The 27,433-nt window shown below is 58.4% G+C and overlaps 4 protein-coding genes and 1 long non-coding RNA gene across 8 annotated transcripts in view; 1 reads left to right on the forward strand and 4 right to left on the reverse strand.

Moving 5' to 3' along the window:
• The first annotated feature begins 6 nt into the window (after positions 1 to 6).
• LOC121013858 (uncharacterized) lies at positions 7 to 560 on the forward strand. Its single transcript, XR_005782946.1, has 2 exons — positions 7 to 173; positions 310 to 560. It is a non-coding gene; the product is annotated as an uncharacterized LOC121013858 (long non-coding RNA).
• A 1,711-nt stretch (positions 561 to 2,271) lies between these two features.
• On the reverse strand, positions 2,272 to 4,990 carry ZGLP1 (zinc finger GATA like protein 1). The gene is made up of 6 exons (XM_040449665.1): positions 4,850 to 4,990; positions 4,242 to 4,616; positions 3,321 to 3,406; positions 2,875 to 2,968; positions 2,604 to 2,729; positions 2,272 to 2,457 (listed from the first exon to the last, which is right to left on the reverse strand). Exons 1-6 carry the CDS (start codon positions 4,984 to 4,986, stop codon positions 2,328 to 2,330), a joined length of 948 nt encoding a protein of 315 aa, XP_040305599.1. The 5' UTR covers positions 4,987 to 4,990; the 3' UTR covers positions 2,272 to 2,327.
• Positions 4,991 to 5,499: 509 nt separating this feature from the next.
• On the reverse strand, positions 5,500 to 10,092 carry FDX2 (ferredoxin 2). 3 transcript variants are annotated; one of them, XM_040449855.1, is made up of 6 exons: positions 9,743 to 10,092; positions 9,602 to 9,656; positions 9,292 to 9,459; positions 8,887 to 9,032; positions 6,181 to 6,268; positions 5,500 to 5,931 (listed from the first exon to the last, which is right to left on the reverse strand). In XM_040449855.1, the coding sequence occupies exons 1-6, from the start codon at positions 9,894 to 9,896 to the stop codon at positions 5,775 to 5,777; spliced, it is 768 nt and encodes a 255-aa protein (XP_040305789.1). In that variant the 5' UTR covers positions 9,897 to 10,092; the 3' UTR covers positions 5,500 to 5,774. The 3 variants fall into 3 exon arrangements, with proteins under 3 accessions (XP_040305789.1, XP_040305790.1, XP_040305791.1); XM_040449856.1 differs by lacking the exon at positions 8,887 to 9,032 and having other exon boundaries at positions 9,292 to 9,398; positions 9,743 to 10,004; XM_040449857.1 differs by lacking the exons at positions 6,181 to 6,268; positions 8,887 to 9,032 and having other exon boundaries at positions 9,743 to 9,999.
• A 35-nt stretch (positions 10,093 to 10,127) lies between these two features.
• RAVER1 (ribonucleoprotein, PTB binding 1) lies at positions 10,128 to 25,521 on the reverse strand. Of its 2 annotated transcripts, XM_040449854.1 has the most exons (14): positions 25,266 to 25,521; positions 23,629 to 23,695; positions 20,613 to 21,082; positions 16,234 to 16,425; positions 15,926 to 16,055; positions 15,489 to 15,583; positions 14,496 to 14,583; positions 13,991 to 14,202; positions 13,792 to 13,885; positions 13,580 to 13,716; positions 12,734 to 12,808; positions 12,088 to 12,228; positions 11,588 to 11,671; positions 10,128 to 11,490 (listed from the first exon to the last, which is right to left on the reverse strand). In XM_040449854.1, exons 1-14 carry the CDS (start codon positions 25,482 to 25,484, stop codon positions 11,344 to 11,346), a joined length of 2,151 nt encoding a protein of 716 aa, XP_040305788.1. In that variant the 5' UTR covers positions 25,485 to 25,521; the 3' UTR covers positions 10,128 to 11,343. The 2 variants fall into 2 exon arrangements, with proteins under 2 accessions (XP_040305788.1, XP_040305787.1); XM_040449853.1 differs by having other exon boundaries at positions 13,580 to 13,885.
• Positions 25,522 to 26,193: 672 nt separating this feature from the next.
• Positions 26,194 to 27,433, reverse strand: part of ICAM3 (intercellular adhesion molecule 3) — a 7,709-nt gene continuing 6,469 nt past the window's right edge. Inside the window, 4 exon segments of the mRNA XM_040449859.1 lie at positions 26,194 to 26,475; positions 26,561 to 26,809; positions 26,924 to 27,282; positions 27,383 to 27,433. The exon segment at positions 27,383 to 27,433 is cut by the window's right edge and continues 145 nt beyond it. Coding sequence (XP_040305793.1) covers positions 26,282 to 26,475; positions 26,561 to 26,809; positions 26,924 to 27,282; positions 27,383 to 27,433 — 853 coding nt within the window. The 3' untranslated portion in view covers positions 26,194 to 26,281.

Below are 27,433 nucleotides of genomic sequence, written 5' to 3' on the forward strand. Positions count from 1 at the left end.
CACAGCACCACCTCCCTCACCGCCCGGCAGCATAAGGAGAGAACAGCTGGACCTCCCCCCACCCTTGCAGTCTCTGCCTCTCTCCAAAGCAGGAACAGAGCCAGAGAGAAGGAAACAGTCCTGGACAGCTCCCACTCCATCAGCTGCCCCAGGCAAACATTTCCCGAGCAAAGGTAAGAGCAGGAAACAGGGGTTGGGCTGGGGGGCTGCCTAGAGGCCTAGTCAGGGTACAGAAGGAGAAAAGGCACAAGCATGGTGCAGCCCCGACTGTCACACACACCCTTAACCACCTCTCTCCACTCCCACCAGCGTCTTCTCGATTTCTCGGAGTCCCACAAGGTCCCACCTGCCACAGGGCCTTTGCTTTTGCCATTCACTCTGCCTGGACTGTCTTCATCTTCAAGTCCCACAGCTAGTTCCTTACCCCCAGGTCTCTACACAGATGTCAGAGAGGCCTTGGCTGTCCCCTCTCAGAGAGGACCATCACTAAGGTAGCCCCCCCAACTCCTATCTCCTTACATACTTTATTTTCTCTAAATAAAGTACCAGCCACTACTTGCCATTCTACAAGATATTTAATTATTTGTTTACTGTCACATTAGAATTTTGGCTTCACTAGAGCGGGGACCTTTGTTCTATTTACCATATAGTGTCCCCACTGGCCTGGCACACAGGAGTTGCTCCATAAATGCTGAATAAATGGGTAAAAACAGCCGGGAGTTCACACACAGTCTGAGACCTCTGTGTGTTCAGCGTGTATCCCCAAGGAACTTCATGCTGGGCACTGGGGTGGCCTATCATGGTCAGGGACACAGATGTGGCTTTGCACCTCTGAAATCACGGTCCAGGTGGGGAGATGAATGTGAATGAAATAAGCTCAGAGTAGTAGAGACTTGAAAATTCTGGTATGTTCTTTTTTTTTTTTTTTTTTTTTTTTTTTTTTTAATTCTGGTAGGTTCTAAGAGGGAGACCAGTGAGGAGCTGAACTAGAGCCTGACATAGCATGGGATTGGGGTGTCTATTTTAGACTGGGTGGTCAAGGAAGACTTCTCTGAATATGTGGTGCGGGGCTGAGCCCTGCCCCCAAGTCGTGAAAAGGCAGCGGCTATGGGGAGACAGGGCGGGAGGGTGTTCTGAGCTGAGGAAGAGTGAGACCGAATGAGTCAGGGATCTGAGGGCTGAGGAATCCCGGGCCCAGGCCTTCCCGGTGGGCTCACCCGGGAGAGACAAAGAGGGTTTCACCTTCCTGGAGTGTGCGGCCAGGCAGGTCTCGCTCACTGTCACGGGGGTGACATCCCCACCCTGGCTGCAGCCCACCCATCCTCCCAGTGAGCACGGGTGCCCTGTGTGTCCAGGGCCCTCCTCTCCCACGTGGCTTTTGGCTTCAGGCTAGGGACACACTTTGAGGGGGTGAAAGAGACCTTGAAAGAGGAGCAGCGGGGCACAGAAGGGACTGTATGCATAGAGACATGGGAAGGTGACATTCTGCAGGCAGGGGGAGAGCTGATAGAGGGCCCAGGGTGTGGATACCACCGTGTGCCAATGTGTGTCATCTAGGTGTATTTCCTGTGGGTTGTCACGTGTGTGTGTCAGCAGGTGTGAGTATCAGTGCATGTTTCTGGCTAGCGTGTGGTCTGTCTCATGTGAGTGTCAGCACGTGTGAGCTTGTCCATGTGTCTTGTGTGTGTGCGAAGGCGTGTGTCAGCCCCACTCATGTATTTGTCTCGCCTTTTTGTTTTTAATGTTTGTTTATTTTTGAGAGAGAGAGAGAGAGAGTGAGCGGGGGAGGGGCAGAGAGAGAGAGAGAGAGGGAGACCGAGAATCCGAAGCAGGCTGCTATGGCGCTGAAGCTGGATGTGGGGCTCAAACCCACAAACCGTGAGACCGTGACCTGAACTGAGCCGAAGTCAGACGCTCAACCGACTGAGCCGCCCAAGGCGGTGCCCCTGTCTCTCTCTCTTTTTAAGATCTTATTTTTGTAAGTAATCTCTACCCCCAACGTGGGGCTTGAACCCACAACCCCGAGGTCAAGAGTCGCCCACTCCATGGGCTGAGCCAGCCAGGCGCCCCATGTGTGTGTCTGTCTACTGTTGTCTGTCTCTGCGTGTGGTGGCTGTCGCCCTGTATGGGGAGTTGCGGTGAAGGTGACTAATTCCCTGTGGGGTGGCTGGTGCCCGTATAGACGACTCTGTGTGTGTCCCTCAGAATCCGAATGAGAAAACACCTGCCCCCACGTGCCTGCGTGCGTGAGACGCGATCCCCGAGTCACGGTGCTTTTCTCAGAGTCGTTTTGTTCTTTATTGTTACTGCTGTCAACAATATGAGTGTCACTGCTGAGGACATTTTCTGAGGAGAGGCTCAGCCAAGCCGGATTGGACCAGGGGCCACGATGGGGCACAGTGGCCCCCTGAGACAGGGCCTCTGGAGCCGGAGGCCTGGGTCTTCCACCTGGGATCCCTGAAGGGGAGGGGGCAGAGAGAGGAGGAAGGCTAGACCCCCAGAGACTCCAGCTGTTTCCCCACTCCTCCCAGGAGGGCTCCTGCCCATCTCCTCCCTGGAGAAACTGAGTCCGGATGGGCTCAGCTAGGTGAGGAAGGGCTTACCCTTCCTGAGCCGGGCCTTGGTGGGGGCCCAGGGACACCCCACATCTGCCACATAACTTCTTGGGCTGGACGCTCTTCCTGGGTACCAGCCAGCAGCTGGAGCAGCGGGTGCCATATTTTTTGTACCTGGGGTGGGGGGTACAAGAAACCAACATCAGGATGCAGCAGGGGCCCAGAAACTGCCTCAAGGGAACCACTTTCCCCGAGGGTGTTTCCCTTCCCGGCACCCCACACTGGCTAAGCATCCAAACTCCTCCTCCGTTCCGAGGACCTGATACCACACGCATTGCAGAGAGGGGTCCCGTCTTCAGCATCTCTCCAGAGTGGGGTCCTCTGGGTCCTACAGGAAGCACAGCACCGGGGCCCTGAAGGGGCAGAGGTCAGGGTAAGGGGCAGAGGCCAAGAGTCGGGGCTCAGGAGGCCCGTGCAGGTGGGGCATGTTGTCGGAGTCTCGACGAGGGCCCCACCCGGCTCCGGGCCAGCCCTGGGTATTACCAGATCTAAAGCAGAGGGAAAGCCAGGAAGGGAGACAGATGGCAAAGCTAAACAGAGGAGGAAACCGGGGGTGGGGGTGACTCAGCTCGAGTGGAGGGAGGTGCACCATGACTCCTTCTGGATGGGTCTAAATGGGGAAGCAGGACGGGAAGAAAGACAGAGACGATGGGAAATTGCCTCCCCCCCACAAATATTTATAGCTGTCAAGTCTCCGGGACTCACCCAGGGCCTCGCCGCCTCCTGAGTTGGCCTCAGGGCCCCCCGCAGGGCCTGTGGAGGGACCCTGGGAGCGGCTAGTGCAGGTCAGGCTGGAGAATAGACAGGAGTTAGCACTGGGGGATCTGTATCTCGTCCAGGGCAGCGCCCCTCGATGATGAAGATGATTCACTGTCCGGGCATCAGGCATCCCCAGAGGAGGCTTCTGATGTCTGAAAGGCCTGACCTTGCCCCTCGTTAGCAATAATAATGGCGATTATCATATGAAGAGGTAGGAAGCCTGGGGCCAGCCTGCCAGTTTGAGATCCTATTTCTCCCAAGTCCCCACCTCGTGACTCTGGACAAGTGATCTCACCCTCTGCACCTCAGTTTCCAGATCTGTAAAATGGGATTCACGAGGCTTCAATGAGCCCATACACACATCAAGTGCTGCCTGTTACCTCTTATTGTTGTTCCTGACAAATGGCTGTCATTAACATTATTGAAAAAAGTAACAGTAGCGGCGGCCCTCAGGATGGTCCGGCCCATCTCATAAAGCCAGTGACCGATGCTCACCGACTTCGGCTCAGGTCACAGTCTCACGGTTCACGAGTTCGTGCCCCATGCTGGGCTCTGTGCTGATGGCTCAGAGCCTGGAGCCTGCTTTGGATTCCGTGTCTCCCTCTCCCTCTCTGCCCCTTCCCCGCTTTTGTGCTCTCTCTCAAAAATGAATACGTTGAAAAAAAAAAAAAAAAGAACCTGCGCTCAGACCAGAGCGTCGCTGGATCAGAGCAGCAGGGCTGGGACGGGCACCAGCCTGAGATCTCGAGCCCTTTGTAACTGTAGGGCTGGCGTGGGCGTCCATGAGCAGATGCCTGGAGGTCCCTGCCCCCACCATTATCACTATAACTTGCAAAAAAGGGCGCCCTCCTCTGGGCCAGCCCCTACCTGTAGCTGGCTAGGATCTGGAGGCTGGAATCCGGCTTTATTTGAAACTTCAGGGTCACCCCCTCAAACCGGGGATCCACTCTCTCAGCGCCCCGGTGGGGCTTTGACTGCTTCCGGGGCCTCCTCTGGGGTAGGGCTGAGGGGGCTGGGGGAGCCTCCGGGGGCCTCGAACTGCAGCATTGCTGGCTGATTGGGGTCAGCATGTTCTCGGCATCCCTTGCCAGAGGCGAAGGTCCCAGAGCCTCCAAGGCCTTCAGCTCCCGGGAGGCCCCCAGGGTTTGGGTGTCCTGGGCAGGGCGCTGGACCAGCCCCTCTGCTGTTTCTTGGAGAAAACGCAGGGCAGTGACGGAGTCCTGGCATGCAGGCCAGAAGGACCTGGGGACAAGGGACAGTGTGGGCAGCACCTGTGCAGTCTTCAGAGACATGGGCTAAGGGGATTGCGTGGCCTCTGACCCCCATATGACCCCAACTCTCCCTGGGGACCAGAACTTCTTCTTTTTTAAGCACCAGTAACTAACACCGTGACCCCTGGATAACCCCAGGAACCAGCGGTCCTGACCCTTTGACCACTGGGTCAGGTTTGGGGAAGGGGCCGCTCCTTCACGCACCTGCCATTGGGTCTGGGGCATCCTGGGGTCCTTGGTGCCTGCTGAAGAGGGGGCGCCCGAGACGCCTTAGGGTCCAGACACGTCGGCGCCAGCAGCTCCTGGAGCTTGGAGAAGTCTGGGACAGGCCGGGCCTCCATCGCGCCCCGGCCCTGCCCCACCTCCCCCGCCCCGATCGCGCCCGGCCCGGCCCCGCCCACCCTGGGCCCACTCGATGAGCCCCACCTGAGGGGAGCAGGACGCGCCTGGTGGGGGCGCCTCTGCAGAGGGTGCAATGAGCCCCACCTGGGCGGGGCCAGCGGGGTCGGGCGCCTCTAGCAGGCGATGCTCGGCACCCGGTTCCCGGCGCCTCGGGCCAGCCTCGGTGCCACTCTGGTCACCCGGCTCAGGTGGACTTCGCGCCCCGCCGGGCCGGGCCGGACCCCTCCGAATCCCTCCGCGGCGGTGGGGGCGGGGCCTTGCCACGCCGATCCACGTGTGCTCAGGCCCCCACGCCCTCTCCTCCCGGGAGGTTCCAGGTCTCCGCCCCGGTGGTCCCCCACCCCCGCGGCCCCATCGCTGCTATGAGAGGGCAGAGTTGGGGGTCCAGGTGAAGAAGATGCAGCCATAGACCCCAGGCCTGCCCGCCCCCGAGGACACTCAAGATGCTGGAGGTCTGTGAGACAGTTTTATTGTCATTCCAGTCAGATTCCACCCCATCCACACACTGATTCTCCTGAGTCTGGGGGAGGCTCCCGGGCAGGGGCTGGTGCCCCTCCCACCCCCCACCCCACCCCCCACCCCGAGCCTGGACATGGGATCTGAAGCAGGGGCTTTGGGCTTCTGGCTGCTCCCAACATCTCTCTCGGGCCTGTCCACGCTCTGGGCTGGGCGGGCAGCTTGGCTGTTCTTCCAGTCCTGGCCCCGAGGGCCACGACGGCTGCCCACGTCAGTGGGGCTTGGGGACATGGCCGTCCACGTAGAAGTTCCTGGTGATCTTCGGCAGGGTGAATTCGGCCCCTTCCAGCTCTGGAGTCAGCACGATTTGGCAGCCCAGCCGGGAGTTCTCCTGAAGAAGGGGGGCCATGTCCAGCATGTCGTCCTCCCTGGACCAAGGAGAACAGCCGTCAGCGGCGGGCATGGTGTCTGGCTGGCGGGGGCCCCGAGGGCGGGCAGGAGCAGGCTGCCCAAATCCAGGGGGGGTGGTCAGGGGGCAGCGCCGCCGCCAGCAGCCGCGAGGGGGCGAGAAGCTGGGGCTGCCTTCCACCGCCGCCCGGGCGGGCCTCTGGGCAGCAGGGGCGCGGACTCAGCGGCCGGGCCCTGCCGCGCAGGCCCGGGAGGGGCCGCCTGCTCACCGCTCATCAGGAGGAGGCAGGAGGTCCAGGTGGTCCTCGCTCACGTACACATGGCAGGTGGAGCACGCCAGGGAAGCTTCACAGGCCCCTGGGGGCAACAAGTGGGGACGTGCCGGTGAGGGACACGGTCAGGCAGGTGCCGCTCGGTGGAAGGCATGAGGGAGGAGAGGCCGTTTGTTTCACCAGACGCCCCTCCTCTCTCCGTCCTCTGCACACGCACCGTGTGGCCCCCCCACCCTGTCATTCGCTCAGCTAGCCGTTCCCGAACTGTGGATAGGCCTGCAAAGGGACGTCCAGGGTGTCCTGTCTCCCAAGGACTCCCCAGTGGCCTACGTGCATGGCACCATGAAGGAACATGGACTTGACTTCAGTGTAGCTGAGAGGTGAAAACTCAGGCAGGGTCCCCATAGCCTGTAAGCCCTGGCTGGGACCCTCTCGCCGCACCAGGCAAGGGTGTACCCATCTCTCCGTTGCTCCTAAAGATGGGACCAGCTCACTCCACACCTAGTGTGGCAGGAGAAGAGATCAGAATATCAGGGTTGCAAGACGCAGAAACTGGGGTTTCCTGCTTTTCCCTGGACACATTCCCAACTTTTGGATTGATCACTGAGAACTGTGCTTCAGGATAATGTCCTTCCTGGCCTAAAACCTTCCAAAGGGTTTTCTTTCTTTCTTTTGTTTTCTGTTTTTAAGTTTACTTTGAGTGGGGCGTCTGGGTGGTTCAGTCAGTTAAGCATCCAGCTTCAGCTCAAGCCATGATCTCACGGTTCATGAGTTTGAGGCCCGCGTCGGGCTCTATGCTGACAGCTCAGAGCTTGGAGCGTGCTTCGGATTCTGTGTTTCCCTCTCTCTCTGCCCTTCCCCTGCTCACGCTGTTTCTCTCTCTCTCTCTCTCTCTCTGAAAGAAATAAATGTTAAAGTTTATTTTGAGAGAGAGAGAATACCAAGCAGGCCCCGCACTGTCAGCACGGAGCCCAATTTGGGGCTTGAACCCCCCAACCGTGAGACCATGACCTGAACCGAAACCAAGAGTCAGACGCTTAACTGACTGAGCCACCCAGGCACCCCTCCAAAGGGTTTTCATAGCCAGAATAAAGCCAATCCTTAAGATCCTCCCGATCTCTCCCTCATTCCACATCAGTCACACTGGCCCCTCTGCTCAACTCCAACATGCCAACCTCGTCTCCCACCACAGGACCTCTGCACTTGCTGTACCCTTGCCCTGAAATGCTCTTCTCTCTACTTTTTCCATGGTTAGATCCTTCTTGGCTTCAGGGACTCAACTCCACTGTCTTCCAGTTCCCCCACCTCCGATTTCTTATCCTTCCCCCTGGCCTTGATGACTCTAATTTCTGCACGGCATTTACCACAGTCTAAAGTTCCCATCTTAATCTCTGGGTTTACCTATGCTCCGTCAACCTGGCCTCCTCTCTGCGTACTTGGCACTGAGGCTGGCATGCTGTGGATGCTCAAGAGACACGTGTTCTAAGTGAATGGGACAGAATTCTCTCTCTTCCAGACATGTTGGACGACGATGATGATGAAGCTGCAAGGCAGCCTCCTGACCCGGAAGAAGCTCCTTGGGGGACCCGGTGGCTTAGCTCACCCTCCCCATCTCCTGGGGAGAAAATGTCTGGGCCTTGAAGCTCCAGGTAGTCCCCAGGGATCTCTTCCTCAGCCCTGTTTCCCACCTCATTAGCATCCTCACCCCATGAGAGAGAGATTATCTAACGTAACAGTCCCAACTAGTCACTGGGCACTAACCACATGCCAGGGATTAAGCACTACTTACGAGATCTGTGTAATTCTCCATAGCAACCCACAGTAACTAAATTACCCCATATTATAGAGGAGGAAACAGAGGTCCAGAGATGTTAAGGACCCTGGCTCAGGGTCATACAGCTGGTAACAGGCAAAATTTGACCGTAGGCCACTTGCCTCGAAAACTCATGTTCCAATCTCTGTCCTGGTCTCCTTGGTGACTGAATCCCAGAACAGAACTTGAAGTAGGCCTGCCATGCCCAGCCCCCTCAATAACTCCGCCCCCTGTAATGATTCAATACTTTAGGCTCTGTATTATATTCACCCAACCAGTAACCCTGTATATTTTTGTTTCAGACCGCCCTCTCCAGCTGCTCATGATATAATTACATGTCTACTCATGAGATCATTGTCCCTGTTAGGTTCAAACTGGTGTGAAACAACAGGGGCCTTATCTGTTTTGTACACTGTTGCCTGGCACACAGTAGGTATTCAATATGCACAGAAGAGCAGCACAGATTAGCAGCTAAAATAAACTGGCTTTGCATCTAGTTTTGCCACTTCCTTGACCTTGGACTGTGTCAACTTAACCTGGGGCTCAGTTTTTTCACCTAAAAAGTGAGATAATCCCCCCTATTATGTAGCGTTGTTATGAAGATTTTATCAAATCAATAGCTATTTAACACGCTTAAGGTAATGTCTGCTATTATTATCTTTCATTCAACAGACACTGACTTAATACTTGTTGCATCTAAATACCATGACAGGCAACCGATAAGCGGCAAAGAGGGTTTCTGGTCTCATTCTGAGGACAGACAACAAAATGGAAAGAAAGCAATGAGAAGCGCTACGGAGGCAATAAAGCACACTGAGAACCTAGTGTGACTGGGGATGGGGACGTTAACTGGGATGAAGGGATGAGATTGTCAGAAAGGTGACATTTACACTGAGACCTGAAGGATGAGATGGAGAGCCAGAAGATCTGGTGGGAAAGTACTTCAGATGTCTGGAGCAGCAAGTGCAAAAGCCCCGAGGCAGGAACGAACTTGGTTTTTTGTTTGAGGAACAGCAAGAAAGCCAGTGTGTCTAGACTAGAGAGAAGGAGGAGGAAGAGAATACAAGCTCCTGGAGGGCAGTGGTGTAAATAACCTCTAACAAGTGCTCAGCAAATAACTGCTGAGTGAGTGAAGAGGTTTAGAGCTGGTCAGAGACATTGGTGAGGAATCTGGATTTTAACCATGTTTGATGGGAAGCCACAGGAGGGTTAAGTAGTGGAGAACCCTATCTGATTTGCGGGTCTTTTTAAACAATGAATAAGGCCCTCCCCAATTCCCTGTGCCGGGCTCCCACCTTCCAGGTCCACTCCGTGGCGCTGGGCCAAGTGGAGAACATTGTCCCCCACTCGGCCGCTCACCGGAATCCGTTGGCCTGACCGGTCTACGAACACCACGTTCACCCTGGGGACAGATGGAGGTGCAGATGCCAAACTTGATGATGGACGCGGTGGCCAGGTGGAACCTACGGTTGGGGGGGGGGGGGGGCTTGACGGTCAGGGGAATAGGACGACGTAGAAGGGGACAGAGATGAGGCTGCAGGGCAAGGTGGGGACCGGAGGAACCTCATGGGATAAAGAATGGGGGCCTTGTCCCCCTACACTCACACGTCCCCGGGCCGCTCGGGGCCGCCAGCTTCCTCCTCCCCCGCCGGGTGCGAGCCTGAAAAACACGGTTCGGTGAGCGGCCCCGCGGCGCCTTGCGGGGGTCCGACGGATGAACGCTAGCCCCCGAAGCGCCCCAGGTACCTGTCGCTCGGAATCCTCTGGCTGTCGCTGGCGCCGCCGCCTCCCCAGACCCCCAACTGCCTCCGGGCCGGCTCCACCAGGCTCCCCTGGCCGCCCGCAGCAGCAGCCCAGCACTCACGCCTCCCCGGGCCACGGAGGCGGCCATGACAGACATCACGTGACCCGGGACTGGGCATGCCCAGTGGCAGCCGCGCGACCAAAGCGCCCGTAATTGCCCGAATATAAGCCCTGTCGTTTGCGTGGGGCTCGTGAGAGGAAGGGCTTCAGGAAGGAACTGCCAAGGTAGGAGGGCGCCAGGCTAGCTCACCCACACAAAAGTCCTGCGGGGCCATCCCTGACCTCCCACCCACACCCACTGTTTGCCCCAAGAACCAGCCAGCTCTGCTTTCTTTAAAACCATTTACTTACAAACTTTAATTCAGCAAAGGAAAGTCTGTGAGAGAGGACTGCGGAGACGACACCCCCCTGGAGTGGATGTGGACCCCCCCAAGAGTCCGGGAAGAGAAGCTGGTGGCCCAGCCGGCCAGGGGGAGGGGCCCAGGCTCTCCTCAGGCCCAAAGGTCCTGCTGCTGGGCAAGGGCAGAGCTTATCCGCCTGAAGTTGCTGGACTCCCACTGGGCCCACAGGAGGCCAGCTCCAGGTGATCTAGCCTGGGGATGGAGAGGTGGAGCTCATCTTCAACATGGGGGGTGGGAGTGGGGGGAGACAGCAGAGGCTCAGTGAGATGCACAATACCCCACTCCCACAGACTGACAGCAGGACTGGTTTGAGCTGGCAGAGAAAACCCGTCTCTGCACCTAGGCATGGGCAGGAGGGATGATGAGTTGGTTTGCCAAAACCAAGGCTTTGGCCTTTTACTGTCCCCAGAGTGGGGACTCTGGGTAGAGGGGCCCAATCCCCAGGCCAGAGCCATTTGGTCCTGAGTCAAGCTTCCGGAGCTCGGCATCTAAGAGGCTCTGACCGCAGGGCCTGGGACCCGGCTTTAAGGCATCAGAAGGTGAGGGAACTGTGGCAGGAGCTGGGGACCCCGAGCTGGAATACAGGCCAGAGTGGGCGGGCAGGGGCAGGGTACATCCATGCCTGCAGCAGACAGGACAGGAAAAGGGCTGAGCCATTTCAAACCGAAAGTGTGGAATGAAGGCCCAGACAGGCTGGACCTTGAAGGAATCAGAGCTGGGGGTCGTCCTGGATTGTTTAAAAAATAATACAAATTAGAAAAGGAAACAAAAGTCAATCGTCAAAGTTAAAAAAGGGGGACAGTCTCTGATCCTCACGGGAGGCCAGGGGAACCTCCAAGGCACTCGAAAGGCCAAGATACAGGAGTGACGAGGCAGGAGAGGACTCCCAGAGAGACAGACACAGGCGGATACAGGGGAGGGGAGAGAGAGCTGGCCAGGGCCCCTCTCTCTTAAGGCTGTAGAGTTTCCGTGCCGGGAGCTGGCCCCCAGACTCCCCCACACTCCTTGGGCTCCGGCTGGTTGGTCAACAAAGTCTTTCAGAGATTTTTCTATTACTGAAAGGGGGAGAGGGAAACACAAACAGAACACCAGAAAACCCAAAAGCAATTCGGTGCAGGCCCTTGAGCATCTGGCGCCGGCCCCTTAGAAAATCCTCTTGCGCTTCAGGTAGGAGTCTGCATAGTGGCCGCCGAGGCCCTGGGAGTGCTGGCCGACGTAGCTGCCTTCTGGACTGGGCTCGGGTGAGGGCAGCAGGTGGGCAAAGCTGCGTTTCTGGCCACCCAGAGGAGTCTAGAGACAGAGGGGAGGGGGTGGCACGTCAGGGGCCATCTGGGGGCCACCGCTCCCCAGCCCCGCGTGCTCCCGTTGCCCCTCCCCAGCTCCATACCTTCAACAGGTGGCTGTGGCCGTTGGGCCCAGGGCCGAGGCCCAGGAGCCCTTCTCCAGAGCCCAGTGGAGAGGAGCCGACCGCCTGGGAGACATAGGAGAGAGATGGAGTGGGAGAGGAAGCAGCCCCCAGGGCGAAGGCAAGGGGTTTCGGGCTCAAATCCTGCCTCTCCCACTCATTAGCTAGGACACGGGGCGGGCGGGGGGGGGGGGGGGGATTACTTCTCTCCTCTGAGCCGGTTTCTTCATCTGTCAACCGGGGCTAACATCACCCACACCGTGGGCTACTGGAGAGGGAGTAAAAGGAGGCCAGGAAGGCTGGGCAATACCAGGTGAGAGCCACACAGGTGTGGGGAGCACAGCCTGTTTCAGGCCGGCCCTGAGCAAAGCTGACCCCTGCTCTGTCACCACCCCAGGCTTGGCCCAGGCACCAAGGGTCACAGGGCCTCCCGCATCCTGCCTGTCCCTGGGGACCTGTCCTCAGCTGGGGAGGCTCCTCACCTTGTTAAGGTGGCTCTGCTTGAGGCCAGCCTGCAGACCACTGGTGAAGTAGGAAGTGGGCGAGCCCGAATAGAAGTGGGAGAGGGGCCCCCCGCCGCCCCCGCCGCTCCGTTCACCAAAACCACTGGGCGGGGGTGACATCTGCAGAGAGGGGGCCGGGCTGAGTGAGACAGATTATTGAAGAATCCAACCCCTTTTGCAGACCCTCCCAAATGACACTGGGCTTTGTCCCGTGACTAGCTTTGGCCAACAGGAGGGTAGCATGACTGTAAAGGCAGAGGGGCCTGCCTCTGGGAACCTCCTTTCCTCTTGGGAACCCCGGGACCACCACCACACGCAGGACAGCATCACAGGGTGGCCTGCTGGAGGATGGGCTCCACATGCAGCAGCTAAATTGCTGCAGCTGAGGCCTCTGCTGCAAGGTATGTGGCTAAAACCACTGCAGACTGCTGAGCCCCAGCGGTGCTGTCATGTGACTGTCACGTCATGTGACTGCAGAGACCCCCCCCCCCCCCCACACACACACCAGGAAGAATGGTGAGAAAAAATGTTTGCTGTTCTAAGCCACAAAGTGGTGGGGCCGCCTGTTAGGCAGCACAGGCTAACTGATACACCCAGGAGGGGAGATGGACAGGGCAGCTCTTACTTTGTGTCGGCTGGGTCCGTGGGGCCCTAGAGCTGGCTCCCGTGGGTGGGAGAAGAGCCGCCGAGGTCCCACGTCCTGAATGAAAGTGGGAGAAGCACGCTGGGTTGGAGTCTGCACCAACCTCACCCCTGGCTGAATCCCACAGCACAGCTGTTACTGGGGAAGTGCCCCCGCCAAGAGGGGGCACGCTCTACTGTGTGGGGGCAACTTCCCACTGCAGGTGGGGCAGCTGCAGTGAGACAGAAAGTGTGCCCCATTGCCAGGAGTGGTGACACCCTGGCCCCAGAGATGGCTGCTGGGAAGGCACGTGGCTCCCATGGACCTAGGTGTTCGGAGTTCTTCAAGGCCGGCGAGGGATCCGGGTTGTGTGAACTCTTCTACATGTCAGCAGTGACGTTTATTTCAGCTGTTAAATTTTTTAAAACCCAACGTGGACCAAACGTAACGTAACACAGGGGTTACACAGGTGGCCAGGCTGCAACGTCTGAGCTAGAGGAGGTTGGAATCATAGAAGGAGCAGCTCTCCAGTGACAGAGACAGGAATCAAGGACGGGAGAGCAGGACAGAGACCGACAAGACACTGATCCTGGTCTCCAAGGGGAAGCGCAGCCTAAAGTCTCTGGGGAGAAAAAGACAGACAGGAACCAGGTCTGATGGGCAGAGACAAACAGACAGGAGACTCAGGGCAGGGACAGTGTCTGGCACATTCTTCTCTGTCTCCCTTGTGCTTGCCGGGCAGTCAGTATTAGTGAAATACTTGTTTGGAGAATGACTTGCTATCAAGGGGACAAGGGGCCACGGCAGTGGCCCTCGGGAGGGCAGACCACATGGGAGCTGGGTACTCACCGAGGGGAAGTCGAAACCATAGCTGTCGGGCAGCCCTGGTTCGGGGGGCAGGCGGGAGCTGGCGAGAGGGCTGAGCAGGCGGGACTTGAGCTGGAAGGCTTTGCTGCTGCCACCACCTCCGCCACCGCCTCCGGGGGCTGGGGGGTGAGGCAGGTGGCCCTCAGCTGGGCGGCGGCTTCTCCCTGTGCCTCCCCAGCCCCGAGCCTCCTTACCCGCCAGGTTGCTGGCTGGGAGTAGGCTGTGTAGGTTCAGGTAGGGATTCAGGGGGATCCGGAAGTCCTTTGGGGGTTCCCCCAGCAGCGAGACCTGTAGCAGGAGGGCTGGGTTCATGAGGGCCCCTGGCAGGTGGCACCTTGCGGGGGGGTGGGGGGGGGAGGCTGGAATGGTACTGGATGTGGGGAGGAGCCTTACCCCAGGGGGCGGTGGCAGAGGCCCACTGTCTTTCTGGAGGCTTCTAAGGCCAGTGCCTCGGAGGCCCACCGGGGCAGGGGGTGGAGTGAGCTGGGCTGCTGGGGGACCCAGGCCTATGGCTTCCCGGTCACCCCCAGAGGGGCCAAGCAGTGGCGGCAGCAGAGGTGGTGGCTTCCCTCGCCGGGGTGGCAGCTCCGGGGGCAGGGCCCCCCCTACAGAGAGAAGGAGGTGTTGGTGTCCAACCACACTATACCTGTCTTCCCGGGGCCCTGAGCTTGGACAAGGATCAGCAGGTACGTGCTGGGCAATGAACAGACCCCTCTGAGTACATCAACTCCCAGGATGCTCACAGCCACCCTGGGAGGTGGGGGCCCAACGGACGGATGGGACTATTGAGACCCAGAGACAGTAGGTCATTTTCCCAGGCCCAGTGAGGACAGGGGCCTCAGGAAGAGAAAGTGGGAAGAGGCCCAGAAAGATGAGGAGAGGCGGGGGTCTGTGTTACCTGCAGACAGCTCTCCGAGGAGGGGGTTGGCCGGCTGGGCCCCAGGCTGAAGGGTGCCCAGGGGAGAGTCTCCCAGGATCCCAGGCTTCTGGAGACAGAGCACAATCAGCTGGAGATGGGCCAGGGTGGCCCGGGCAGCAGACAGGTGGCACCCAGGGTCTCAACAGTCACAACACCCAGCACACCCAGAGTGCAGGCCACGGCCGGGCACGGGCAGACGCGCACAGCGTCCCCCAGTGTCTGCGACATCTCAGCCATCACCCATCCAGCTGTCCCATGGGGACGGAGGGCCTCCTGTCTGCCAGGGCCCATCTGAGACCCCGGGGAGCCCCAGGGGGCGTGCACCATATGCTCAACACGTCAGGGCCTGTCACCCCACACAGGACAGTCCTTCCTAGGCACACTGCCCACACCCAGCCCCCCTGATTATTACGGAAGCACAGTGTCCAACACAGTGTGTGTACCAGCCACGCAAGGGTGAGCCCCTAATTCCCTAATCCCGTCAGTTACTGTCAGACACACCTGTGTCACTGACGTGGCCCTGACAGACAGGTCAGTGGCACGTGTGTCCGTGTGCGGCGGGTCTGCTTGCAGGCGTGTGCGCATGCCTCCCACGTACGGGTCTCCGCGTACGTGCACCGAGAGAGTGGTGACGTGGCGTATGTATTTCTATGCGCGGTATACCTATCTGTGTGTGCCTTGGTCTGTACGGGTCTCCCTGTATGCGCGCTGGGGAGGTGGGAGCGAGAGACCGCACTCCTCCCCCGCGAGGCCTGGACTTCCCTCCCTAGACTGAGTCCCTTCCTGAGTCCCGAGCGCCTGCGACAGACCAGGCCACGTACTGAGCCCCACAGACACGACCAGATGTCCCATCACCCCGGCGACGGCAAGCCCCCCGGCAGATGCGAGAAGGGCGTGAGGTGGAGAAACAAGGGCTGGGGAGTCCGTGCGGACGAGGAGGTCCCGGGGGCCCCGGGCCCGGCACGCACTTACCTTCTGACCCTGGGTCTTCAGGGCGAGCTGCAGCAGTGCCGTGGACAGGGCCGGCCCGCTGAGGAGCGGCACGGCTGGAGGTGCGCCCAACAGGCCTGGGGGAGACCGGGAAGTGAAGAGCAGACCACAGACGGAAGCCTTTGCCCCGGTTAGGTGCAACCCGGGGCCCGAAGCTCCCAGAAAGCAACTGACGTGCCCAAAAAAGAGCCCAGGAAAGGGAGTCTGCTGTGGGGAGGGCCGGCCCCTTCCCAACACCCTGCCTCACTCGCCCCAGTGAGGGGCTCAGGACACCAGCTCACCCTGGTAACTGCCACTCACCCCAGCCCCTGCTTGTGGGTTCAAGTCCCTTATAGCTCAGATGGGAAAACGGTCTGGGGAGGCTGGGGTTCTGAGCGCGATGGGGACCGCGGCCGCCACTCTGCCCGGCCCCACCTTACCCTGCTTGCCCCCCGCGTTGCCATGGAGCAGGGGGTTCAGCAGCAGCTGGAGGGAGGCGGAGGGCCCCAGGTTGTTGAGCAGCTGCAGGATGTTGGGCTCGGGCAGGAGCCCTTTGCCCCGGTTGAGGGCCTGCAGAGAGAAACAGAAGAGCGGCTCAGGGCGCCACCCGGCCATGGGGAGGCCGGCTCACCCCTCCCTCTCACCCCCAGAGCCCAGCTGGCACCCTGACTTTCCCAGAGAGGAGGGCTCGCCCCCCGGTCCCCCCCCCCCCCGCCCCCGGGAGCACCCGTCCCAGGCACACACTCACCGTGGCCTGGGCGGCGATGAGCGCAGCCAGCATGCTGCGGCCAGGGGGCCCCGGGGCACAGAAGGAGACTCGCAGGTGGCTGCCCCCCAGCGCCAAGCCGTCCGCCCGCTGCTGCGCCTCTTCAGCCATCTCTGCCGTCTCGTACTCCAGCACAGCGAAGCCCTTCAGCTGCCCATCCTGCCCATAGGCCAGCTGGCGGGGGCGTGGGGCAGGGGGAGGCAGACGTGAGCACCCGAGTGACAGTGGCCACCCTCACACGGAGTGACCACAGCGACCAGACCCGGATCATGACAGCGAACTCCCCAGAGGGGGTGGGTTCTTGGTCCTACCCTCTTCTGAACCCTGTTCCTGCACTGGCTCATGGAATCTTCTCAATGGCCCTAGGAGGCCGCACCCTACCCACTTTTCAGAGGAGACAACTGAGGTTCAAATAGGTCGACGTGCCCAAGGTCACACAGCTGGTGGGAGGGCAAAGCTGGGACCTGGCCTCGCATGGGTCAAGCTCCCTGGGCCTCTCGTCAGCGCCACTTGGGGGCCCTGATGGGGGCTGCCAAGCACAGGCAGCCTCAGGGAGGCAGGATGGCACGCTCGGGTTATAGAGCTGGGAAGAGGACACGCTGGCAGGAGACGAGGTGGGTGGCTGCAAAGTGCTGCTCAACCACGAGCCTCAGGCTGAAGACACGGCAGCCGGGACCGGGAAGGACACACAGCCTGGGGGTGAGGCAGGTGGCTCCAAGCTGGCAGGGCCGGGAGGGAGGGAGGCCCCTCCACCTCCCTTGACGGCGGCCCTTTGGTACTTCAGGCCCACCACCCCCGATCCAGACCCTGGGGCCAGATGTGTTCCAGGATCAACGCTGTTTGGGAGAAAGAAGGATGTGGCCCGCGCTGTGTATCATGTGTCCGCTCACCCAGTGGGGTTGAGGCTCCCATGAATCAGACACACAGATAACTCTGCAGCAAGGCACAAAGATAAAGGCCACAGATGGCCCCTTGTCAGGTCAGGTCAGAGCCTGTCACCAACTCAGGGAGCAAACCTCTGGGTTTTCAGGGCATTGTGGGTGCCAGAATTGTGGGCTGGTGGTGTCCCAGAGCAAGCAGATACTGGAAGGACACCCAGTGGGACCTTGCACGCCCATGGGCTGGGTGCTGCAGGAGCTGTTTCACCACATCGCAGAGGCAGGCACCGTCAGCATGCCCACTTAGCAGGTGAGGAAACTGAGGCTCAGAGAAGGGCAGTCCTTTTGCTCAGGCCACAGAGCTGGAGCCGGCATCAGATGAGGCCAGGCTGATGGCCTTAAGGAGACTACACGCCTCACTGTGGCTATGGCGGTCTCAAGAACCAATGATGCTCAGGGCGCCTGGGGGGCTCAGTCAGTTAAGCGTCCTACTCTTGGTTTCAGCTTAGGTTATGATCTCACGGTTCATGAGTTTGAGCCCCACGTCGGGCTCTGTGCTGACAGCTGGGAGCCTGGAGCTTGCTTCAGATTCTGTGTCTCCCTCTCTCTTTCAACCCCTCTCCCGCTCATGCTCTGTCTCTCTCTCTCTCAAAAATGAATAAACACAAAAAAAATAATAATTAAAAAAAAAAGATATTTAAGAACCAATGATGCTGGGGTCCCTGGATGGCTCAGTCGGTTAAGTGTCCGATTTCGGCTCAGGTCATGATCTCCCGGTTTGTGGGTTCGAGCCCCGTGTCGGGCTGTGTGCTGACAGCTCAGAGCCTGGGGCCTGCTCTGGATTCTGTGTCTCCCTCTCTCTCTCTGCCCCTCTGCTGCTCATGCTCTCTCTCTCTCAAAAATAAGTAAACATTAAAAAAAAGAGCCAACTGGGGCGCCTGGGTGGCGCAGTCGGTTAAGCGTCTGACTTCAGTCAGGTCACGATCTCGCGGTCCGTGAGTTCGAGCCCCACGTCAGGCTCTGGGCTGATGGCTCAGAGCCTGGAGCCTGTTTCCGATTCTGTGTCTCCCTCTCTCTCTGCCCCTCCCCCGTTCATGCTCTGTCTCTCTCTGTCCCAAATAAATAAATAAACGTTGAAAAAAAAAAAAAAAAAAAAAAAAAAAAAAAAGAGCCAACAATGCTCCTCCTGGTCCCCAGTGATGCACAGTGTGGTTTGGAACCAAGACAACGTCCATCCACAGAGGACGGCAGAACCCACGAAATGAAAAATATCGCAGCCTCAACAGGAACGAGAAAGCTCTCATGCCTAAACACGAAAATGTGTCCAAGAAAGCGTGTAAGAACCAAACCAAAGCAGCCATGGCAGTATCTGGGTCAGGGAAAGGGGAACGCAAGGGCATATGAACATCTGCTTGAAATGCGTGATAAAATCACCCTGGAAGGAGACACAACAAACTGGTTTGAGCAGGGGCTGCAGGCAAAGGCGCTGTGGGGCCGGAGGGAGCCTTTGCCAGTGACCTTTCTGGACGTGCTGAGTTTCAAAACAAGACTGGACTGCCCATTCACAAAAAAAAAAATAAAACGAGAAAGGCTTCTTACAACACCCAAGGTCTTACGATACGTGCTCTATTCATGTCTATGGCATCAGCATATCAGATGTGATGTAAATGGCCTGTGAGCTATGGGATTTCCTTTCAACATCTCGGTTATGTTGAAAATGACACTCCCCAGCAGGACAGCAAACTCCCAGCTCAGCATCCAGCCTTCCTGGGAGGTGAGGGTGACCACCTTAAGAATGTGGACTCCCCGCACCCCCCGGGGTCAGCTGACTGACCTTGACTCCCAGCCCACCTTACTGGCAGGCATATCACTGCACATGCCCATCCCTGGGCCTTGTTTTCTTCATCTGCAAGGTGGGGCCAGCAAACGAACCCACCTCAAAGGGTGGTTGTGGGGATTCAAGAAGCTGCTCCACGGTGACAGAGAAAGGTCGTGCCCTAGGTGTGCACCTGCTCAGTGCCCGCACAGGGTGGCTCCAGCCATCAGCCCACCTCGACTGAGCACTCCACCTTCACCTCTGACCAAGGCCCAGATGCACACCTTCTCACGACATGCCCTGTCTCACAGATGAATAGAGAGAGGGGTCAGAGGGCAACCAAGGCTTCGTGGCTCCCACCTAGGGAGATTAAGGCTCCAACTGCAACGTGCCTGACACCTGGGCCTGTCCTCCATTCAACCAGGACACCTACTGTAAGTGGAAGAAGGAACAAACAGCCAGTCACAACAACCCAATCACAAAACACTGTCAGCCCCATTTCCGGATGGGGAACCTGAGGCTCAGAGTGAGAACTTGGTGGTGGTCGTGGCCCTGCTGTCCTACCTCCAAGAGAGGATGTCGCTGTCAAGCTAAGTCATCTGTCCTGAGCCCCACCAGAGAGCCTAGCACACGGCAGGAGGCCTACCCAGGGACAAGCACACAGTAGATCCCCAACGGAAAGCAGCAGCATGACCAAATGCAAAGGGAGCAAGGAGAGGGGTTCCTAAGATGTCGGGGTCCCCAGGCCCAACACTCCCTTTACACAAGGGAAACAGGACGCACCCGGGCCACAGAACCGAGGTCAGAGCCATATACCAGCCTCCGCCACGCCGGCCTGGGGCTCTGGAGCCAGGCCACGGCACTCCGATCCCGGCCCTGCCATGCCCTGGCTGTCCAGCCCTCGGCAGGGCGCTTGAATTCTTTGCGCCCCCTGAAAATGGGGATATCACCTGCTTCTCTGGGCTGTATTAGGATGAGGCGATTCCAAGGAATGTGCTCGGTGGGTGCTGAAGGAATGTCTCTGCTGGGGGTCTGCGGGCGAGACTATCTGCCGGCTAAGAACCGGGCCTGGCCCGTTCTCCCCACACTGTGCCTGTCCCGGGGCTCGTGCCGCACACAAAGAAGCGCATGACAAATGTGACTCGAATGAACCAGAGACCATTTGGCCAACGTGATGTGTGAGTATCGACTCCTTTCTTACGGAGGAGGGAAACCAAGACTCAGAGTGAGTGAGTGACTGCCCAGAGCCACAGAGCACGGCTGGAATCCAACCAAACCCAACTTCCTGACCTCAACGCTTACATGGACCGTGGGCTTCTCTTGAGCCGCCTCCTTCGTGCCAGGCCTGGGAGCCAGCAGGCACTCGACAAACCTGATCAACACGAGAGCGAGAGGCTAGCGAGCCTCGCACTGAGCTTTCACCAAGGTGGTCTCACCTGCGTGTTATACGGAGGACCGAGGCCACCGAGATTAAGCAAGTCACTAAAGGGTTCGCAGGGATTTGAACCCCAGCCATCTGGCTCCTAGCTGGGCTGTCACCCCCTATACCACGTGGCTTTTCAAACAAGAACCCCATTCAAAGTGGCACTGCCGCTGTCTTACTAAAAGGGACCCGGGAGATTAGGAAAGGCAGGTGACTTCAAAGGGCCCCTCTGAGGTGCGCTCACCTGGCAGAAGGTGGGCGTGTGGACCGCCGACAGCGCCCGATGCAGGGCGTCCACGTCGCTGAAGCCGGGGGGCAGGCGGTCAACACAGAGGCAGCGGGAGTGGAGCAGGACGGGTGTCAGCTGCCCCGCGTCTGTCCAGTGCACGTAGAGGGTGCGCGGGCCCAGCGGCTTGCCCAGCAGGTCCGACTTGGCACGGGCGGCCGAGTCCTTCTTCATGTACTCGGCGAAGCCGTAGCCCTTGGAGTGGCCGGTGCGCTCGCTGTAGACCAGAAAGCAGCGCTCCAGGCTGCCGAAGGGCCGCACCAGCTCCTCGAACTGCTGCTGGGTGAAGCTGGGGGGCAGGTTGGCCACGCACAGCAGGGCGTCCGTGGGCTGCAGCTGCACCGACAGCTCCCGCTCCCGCAGGCGGCTCTGGTGGAAGGCGCTGATGGCAGCCTCGGCCTGCTCCCCGTTCAGCAGGGTCACGAAGGCTGCAGTGGGAGGGGGAGGAGGGCGAGGATCAGCGGAGGCCGACCCTTCACCCCGGGGCCGCCCGCCACCTCCCTTTAAGCCTCCTCGTGTGACTTTGGGGTATCCAACAACCGGGACATTTCAGGCACCAGCCGGATGGGACGGTTGCCAGCCTTAACGACTGCTACAGGCGTCTCCTGCCTCCGTGAGGCCTGCTTCCTGCCCCTCGTCCGCGCTCCCAACCCACAGCAGTGCTCGCCTACTGGGGCCTGGCTGGGTCCTAAAAACTTGCTAACTCAGGTGACACACGGGAGTGTTACTTAAGCATGTGGTCGCTGGGGCCGGGGTTTCCGCTCCAGCCCGAATGGCTCTGGGGTCTCCGTGTCTTCACGTGAAATAAGAATAACGTACTCCTGCCCGCCACCGTCTCGCCAGCAAGAAAAGAGGCCCAGAGCAGCGCCTCCTGCCCGAGTGAAGGAGTCCGGACTTGAACCCAGGCAGGCAGACCCCAGAACCCTGCTCTGCACCCCTCCCTCACCACCTTTCCAGGCCACCAACACCTCTCAAATCCAGGCCCCTGTCACCCGCCACAGCCTCAGCCCCCAATGCCACTCCTGGTTTGCTCCCTCCACCCAGCAGCCACAGGGAACTTTTCAAAAGGATCATCAGATAATGCCATGCCGGTGCCCAGGGGTGTCTCACTGCAGGGGCCAGTGGCTCCTGCGTGGCCTGGCCCACTGGCCTTGCTGGCCCTCTCCCACCTCTTTCTTGCTGCTACTTCCTGGACTGTGCCACGCACACTCTGCCTCGGGCCTTTGCACCGGCTTTTCCCTGAGCGTGGAACACTGACCTCCAGGAGTCTTCACCTGGTTAACTCCAACCCACCGTACAGTCGGCCTGCAAACATCACTTCCCCCACAAAGCCTACCCTGACTGCTCCTGTTTCAGATCCCAGCTCTGTGCTCTCACAGGGCTCTGCAGTTTCTGGTCCAATGGTCATTTCACCTCCACGTTTGCAGCGGTTTGAATAACAGCCTTTTTCACAGACTAGACTGTCTCCATTTGGTTAACAGCTATGTACCCAGTGCCCAGCACAGGACATTCAACACTCATTGTTGGAAGACTTTATGAATGAAAGTGTCATTTAACTTCTGGATCCTCAATGCCTCGCACATCCTCACATTAGATGCCCAGTAAATACTTCTGACTTGTTGCCCCTGCCAATATTTTACTAAGCACCTACTAGGTGTCAGGCTTTTTAGGTATTCTAGTGTGTTTGGCCTCATGAATAACTCAAGCAGGTCATGCCCAATCTGCTGGTGAGAAAACTGCGGCTCAGGAAGGTACATCACTGGCCTGTGGCCACAGAGTGAGGACAGACCGGAACTTGAACCCAGGTCTATTAGTCTCCAGGGCCCAAGATCTTAACTACTCTAGGCTGCAAGGTGAGTCTCGAGGGGTTACTTGTCCTCAGCTACTTCTCACCCATCTTATAGACTGCAAGAAAAGGCCCTGGAAGGTTTAAGGCAGAGACATCCACAGAGAGCTTCCCATGCAAGGGGTGGGGGTGGGGGTGGGGGGGTGCCAAGGCTGACAAGACCCATCTTTGTTCTCAGGGAACCAACCACTCGGTGTGGGAGGCAGGTGAGTGAGAAAGTGACAATGGTCCAGGGTGACAGTGCCATGATGGGTGTGGTGTTCAGGGCACTGTGAAGATGGCAGAAGGGACAACTAAGAACACTGGGAGAGGGTGGAGAACCTGGGTGGCTCAGGTCAGTTGGGCATCTGACGTTGGCTCAGGTCATGATCTCACGGCTCGTGGGTTCAAGCCCCTCAGGCTCTGTGTTGACAGCTCAGAGCCTGGAGCCTGCTTCAGATTCTGTCTCCCTCTCTCTCTGTCCCTCCCCCACTCACACTCTGTCTCTCTCTCTCAAAAATAAATAAACATTAAAAAAAAAAAAAAAAAAAAGAACACTGGGAGAGGGAACAGCCTGGAACCTTATGGGTGCCCGAGGTGCTGGTGAGGCTGGGGCACATCCCTGCAAGGCGGTCAGGAGAAGGCTCTCAGAGAGTTTTGGAGAGAGAAGAATAATCAAGGTTAGGACCAGATTGGATCAGATTTGCAACTAGATCAGAGCTGGCTACTGGGGGAGGACAAGCAGGGGCTTGAAGTCAAGGAGGCAGAGAGGCCAGCGGGAAGCTGCCAGTTTGGAAGAGATGGAGAAGGTACGGATTGGAAGGAAGCTGAGGGATGGAAGGGCACCGACTGTTCTGGAGGGCTTGAAGGAGAAGACCAGACAGGCCTGGGTGACTGGCTGGCTGGGGGGATGGGCACGGGAAGTGGGGAGCCCAATGCCCAGGTCGGGCAGCCCAGGGGAGGAACACCAAAGCTGCCCCACAGTGGGTACCCAGGATGAAATACAGACTGGGACAACAGTCTGTCCTGCCCTGACCTAGGGGACAATGTTGGGCCTGAAGTTCAAGAGAGGAAGCACTGGGCCTGGACCCTCCCAGCTTGAGGGACTGTCACCTCCTGCCACTAGCCCAACCCACACGCCCCACAAACCTGTCCCTTTGTATTTGTCCACAAAACAGTACTTGAGCTCATAGTCGCTGAGCAGGTCGTGCACTTCCTGCGGAGAAAGAAGCCAAAGGATACGGAGTCACCAGGGGCTGAAGGGAGCCACCCAGTGCCACCTCCACATGGACCAGCTAAGAAGGCAGATCAATTACCAGACCCGTTTGACAAAGGAGGAAACAGGCTCAAAGCAGTTACTTGTCCAAGGACGCTGAGGCCACTCCTGGCAGAGTTGGGATGCAGAGCCTAGCTGCAGACTCCAAGCTTTGAACTAACACAACACACTGAAGAGTAAGCTGGGTCTGAGTTCAAGTCCCAGCTCTGCGGTATGCCCCTTAGGGAAATAATTTCAACCCATTTGAACTTCAGTTTGCAAGTCTGACTCTTTCCGACAACCGGACAAATTACGCATTAGCCCGTTTTGTAGATGAAAAAAAAACTGAGGCTCAGAGAGGCGAAGGAACATGTCCAAAGTCATGCGGTTGGTCAGGGCAGCAGAGGGAATGCCACCCAGGGGTACCTGACTGGGGACTCTGTGTGCTTAATAAGCCCACACTGCATGGCTTCACCTGCCTCCCAATTCCCTCGGGCTGACAGGGCTGGCCTTCTTGCAAACCAACGTCGAGGGCAAGCTCTGAGCCAGCTAATGCCAGACACACTGTGCACCCCGCGGGAGATAAAGTGTTCTCGCCGGAGAGACGGTAAGCACTAGGAGGACCAGCTCTAGAAAAAAACTAGACCATGCTTAGTGGCACCCGACCTAGGTCTGTTGCCAAGTCACACCCCTTCCCTTCTGGGACTCCACCAGCCATGTGCCTACCTACGGGCACGGAGAGTCAGTGGCAGATGTGCGGGTGGGTCAGAGAGCAGAGATTTTTCAGCAGCAGGGAGAAGGAACCCATCCCACTGCGGCGCGGCAGGGCAGGGCCGACTAGATGCAATCTCCTTGGGTCCAAAGAGCACTGGGAAGCCCTGCCCCATGTAGGCCCCAAAAGAAGGGCACCTCGGGCCAGATTAGTGTGAGGTGGGGGGCAAAAAACCGGGCCCCCCCCCCCTTTCCTGCAGGTCTTTGAGCTGGGGACAGGAGTCTCTATTTTTCCAAATTAATCCAGGGGTTTTGGGGAAGAAAAGACCCCAGAAACTACTACAACTTCCGGATCTCTCAGAGGAGTCGATAAACGCGTGCTACGGAAAGGCTTACTCTAGCCAACCCTGAAACTTCTGGATACGCGGTCCCGCCACCCCAAGGTAGAGGGGGTGGGGAAAAACACAATCAGAGGAAGGACCAACTGCCATCCCTACTTCCACGGCCCCACTATAGCAGCCCATTCACAACTCCCAGCAAGGCCAAAGTTGCCCGCCCCCTTCCATTCCCTGTCCCCTGAGATAACTTGGTTTCGTCCAAGCCCGTGGTCGCCCCTAGCAACGTCCTCCCTCACTCCAAAGTTGGTTTCTCCTTCCATCACCGCCCCCCCATCCTGCTCTTGGTTTCTCCCGAACCCGCACAGATCCCGCGCTTGGACTCTCCCGCCGACGCCCCTCAACGGAGCCCAGTGTTGGTGTCGCCCGGTTCCCCCCGCGCACGCGCACGGTGGTATTTCCCGCCACGCTCCCCCCCCCCATACCTGGTTGGTCACGTCCCCCGGGAGGCCCCGGATCAGTATCTTGCGGCGGTTACGGAACTGGCGCTCGGTATGTTCTAGGCGTTTCCGGATCTCCTCTGGATCTAGCGGCGGCAGTTCTTCTTCGGGTGCCCGGCGCTCCGCGACATCGTCAGCTTCAACCTCGGCCCCAGTCTCCGGGCTCAGCGGGGGCCGGTGAGTAACGGACACGTCGGCCGCCATCTTGGGAAACCCGGCGCCTTCTGGGACCAGCGAGCCTGGGCGGAGCGGCATAGAGCGGCAACGAGGGCGCGCCCGCCGATTGGCCAGGAGAAGCCCCACCTCCTTTTCCACCCCCTCGGCCCATTGGCTAAGGCCCAGCCCGCCTCTCAAGAGTTCAAGCCGCTTCTGGGCGCCACAGGCCCCACCCCTTTCTGCCAATAAGTTGTCACTCAAAGAGGGGCGCCTGGGTGGCTTAGTCGGTTAGGCATCCGACTTCCGCTCAGGCCATGATCTCACAGTCCGTGAGTTCGAGCCCCGCATTGGGCTCTGTGCTGACAGCTCAGAGCCTGGAGCCTGCTTCGGATTCTGTGTCTCCTTCTCTCTCTGCCCCTCCCCTGTTCATGCTCTGTCTCTGTCTCTGTCTCAAAAATAAATGTAAAAAATTAAAAGAAATTTGGGGTGCCTGCATGGCTTAGTCAGTTGAGCATCCGACTTTGGCCTAGGTCATGATCTTGCAATTTGCAATTTGCGAGTTCAAGCCCCATGTCAGGCTCTGTAGATTCTGTGTCTCCCTCTCTGCTCCTCCCCTATTCACGCTGTCTCTCTCTCTCTCTCAAAAATATATAAATGTAAAAAAAAAAAAAAAAAAAGATTAAAAAAAAGTTGTCACTCAAAGGACGCAAAGCACAGTGGGTGAGCTCCTTAGCGCAAGTGGAATCAAGCAACAGACTCCGGATTTTCAGGGCTTTATTGGTGTGGAACCGGGGATACAGCCAAACCCCTATCGTCGTTGGTCCAGCATCCCCCAGGTTCGAAGCTCAGGACGGCCCCTCCCCCACAGTCTCCTCGGGCTGCCTAGACGTCAGGGGCAACCAAGTGCTCCCCTGGTTCACTTGGTAAATGTCACTCCTCTTCTGCAACCCGAAGACGTACACTAAGGCCGCAGTGGTAGTCACCAACCCCAGGGTCACTAACACCACCATGACAATGGTGACAGCATGGGCATTCCGACCTATGCAGAGAAGCAAGGAGTATAAACACACGCACTCTCCCCGCGTGGGTTGCCCATCTGGATCCGCAACCCCGTTTTGGCTCACCCTGAACGTTCATCACCACGGTCACAGTGTATGTGCCTCGAGAGCTGACCGCCCGGCAGGAGTAGGTACCACTATAGTTTAACATGACGGTGAATGGAATCCCGACGGGCACCTCATTCTGGGAGCCTTCCTGAAAACAGTGCAACTCGGGGTCCGGATTGCCCCGGGCCTGGCACCGCAGGACATTGGTGGTTCTGTCTTTCCACGTCAAGCGCTGGGGACATTTGGCTTGGTCAATCTTGGGACCGTCTATGAAACGGTCAAATGATTAGACATACTGGAGTCACAGCGTGGCAAGGAAGAGTAATGTCTTCCCACCAAACAAGGGGAGCAACGGTTTAAAGGTCAGAGTGACCTACTCACACAGAACACGCAACTGGACGCTCCTGTTCCTGTGTAAGATCTCCCTGTCCACCTCGAGCGTGGCATTGCAGGAGAAGTTGCGCCTGTCATCCCTCTCGGTGGCGATTAGCTGAAGCTGGGCAGGCTGGCCAGGGGCCGCAGCCGGAACTCCGTCCAGCGTGACCTGGACTCGGGCTCCGGCCGCGCAAGTCACAGTCACTTTGGTCCCCTCAGAGGCGCTGGACTCACTCAGGTTTAGGATGGGCCCCCAGAAGCCTAAAAGCGGGGCCTTGCCCTGGAGTTTACTGACCACCCACCTCACATCGGATCCCCGCCCTCCATAACACCTGTTTCGTCTCGAGGTATCAGGCCATGCCTTTCTGCTACTCTGCGGGTCCCCCCCGCCGGCCCCCCCCGGGGGGGCCCCCGTCCGACGTGGGACACTTGGGCTATACCCTTAGTTACTTAGACCCCGCCCACACTGCAACCCCTCCCACTCTGGAGGCTCAGGCCCCACCTCTCCAGTCTAGT

This window comes from Herpailurus yagouaroundi, unplaced genomic scaffold (assembly GCF_014898765.1).
Source record: "Herpailurus yagouaroundi ecotype Mexico unplaced genomic scaffold, PumYag 200, whole genome shotgun sequence".
NCBI classification, from domain to species: domain Eukaryota; kingdom Metazoa; phylum Chordata; class Mammalia; order Carnivora; family Felidae; genus Herpailurus; species Herpailurus yagouaroundi.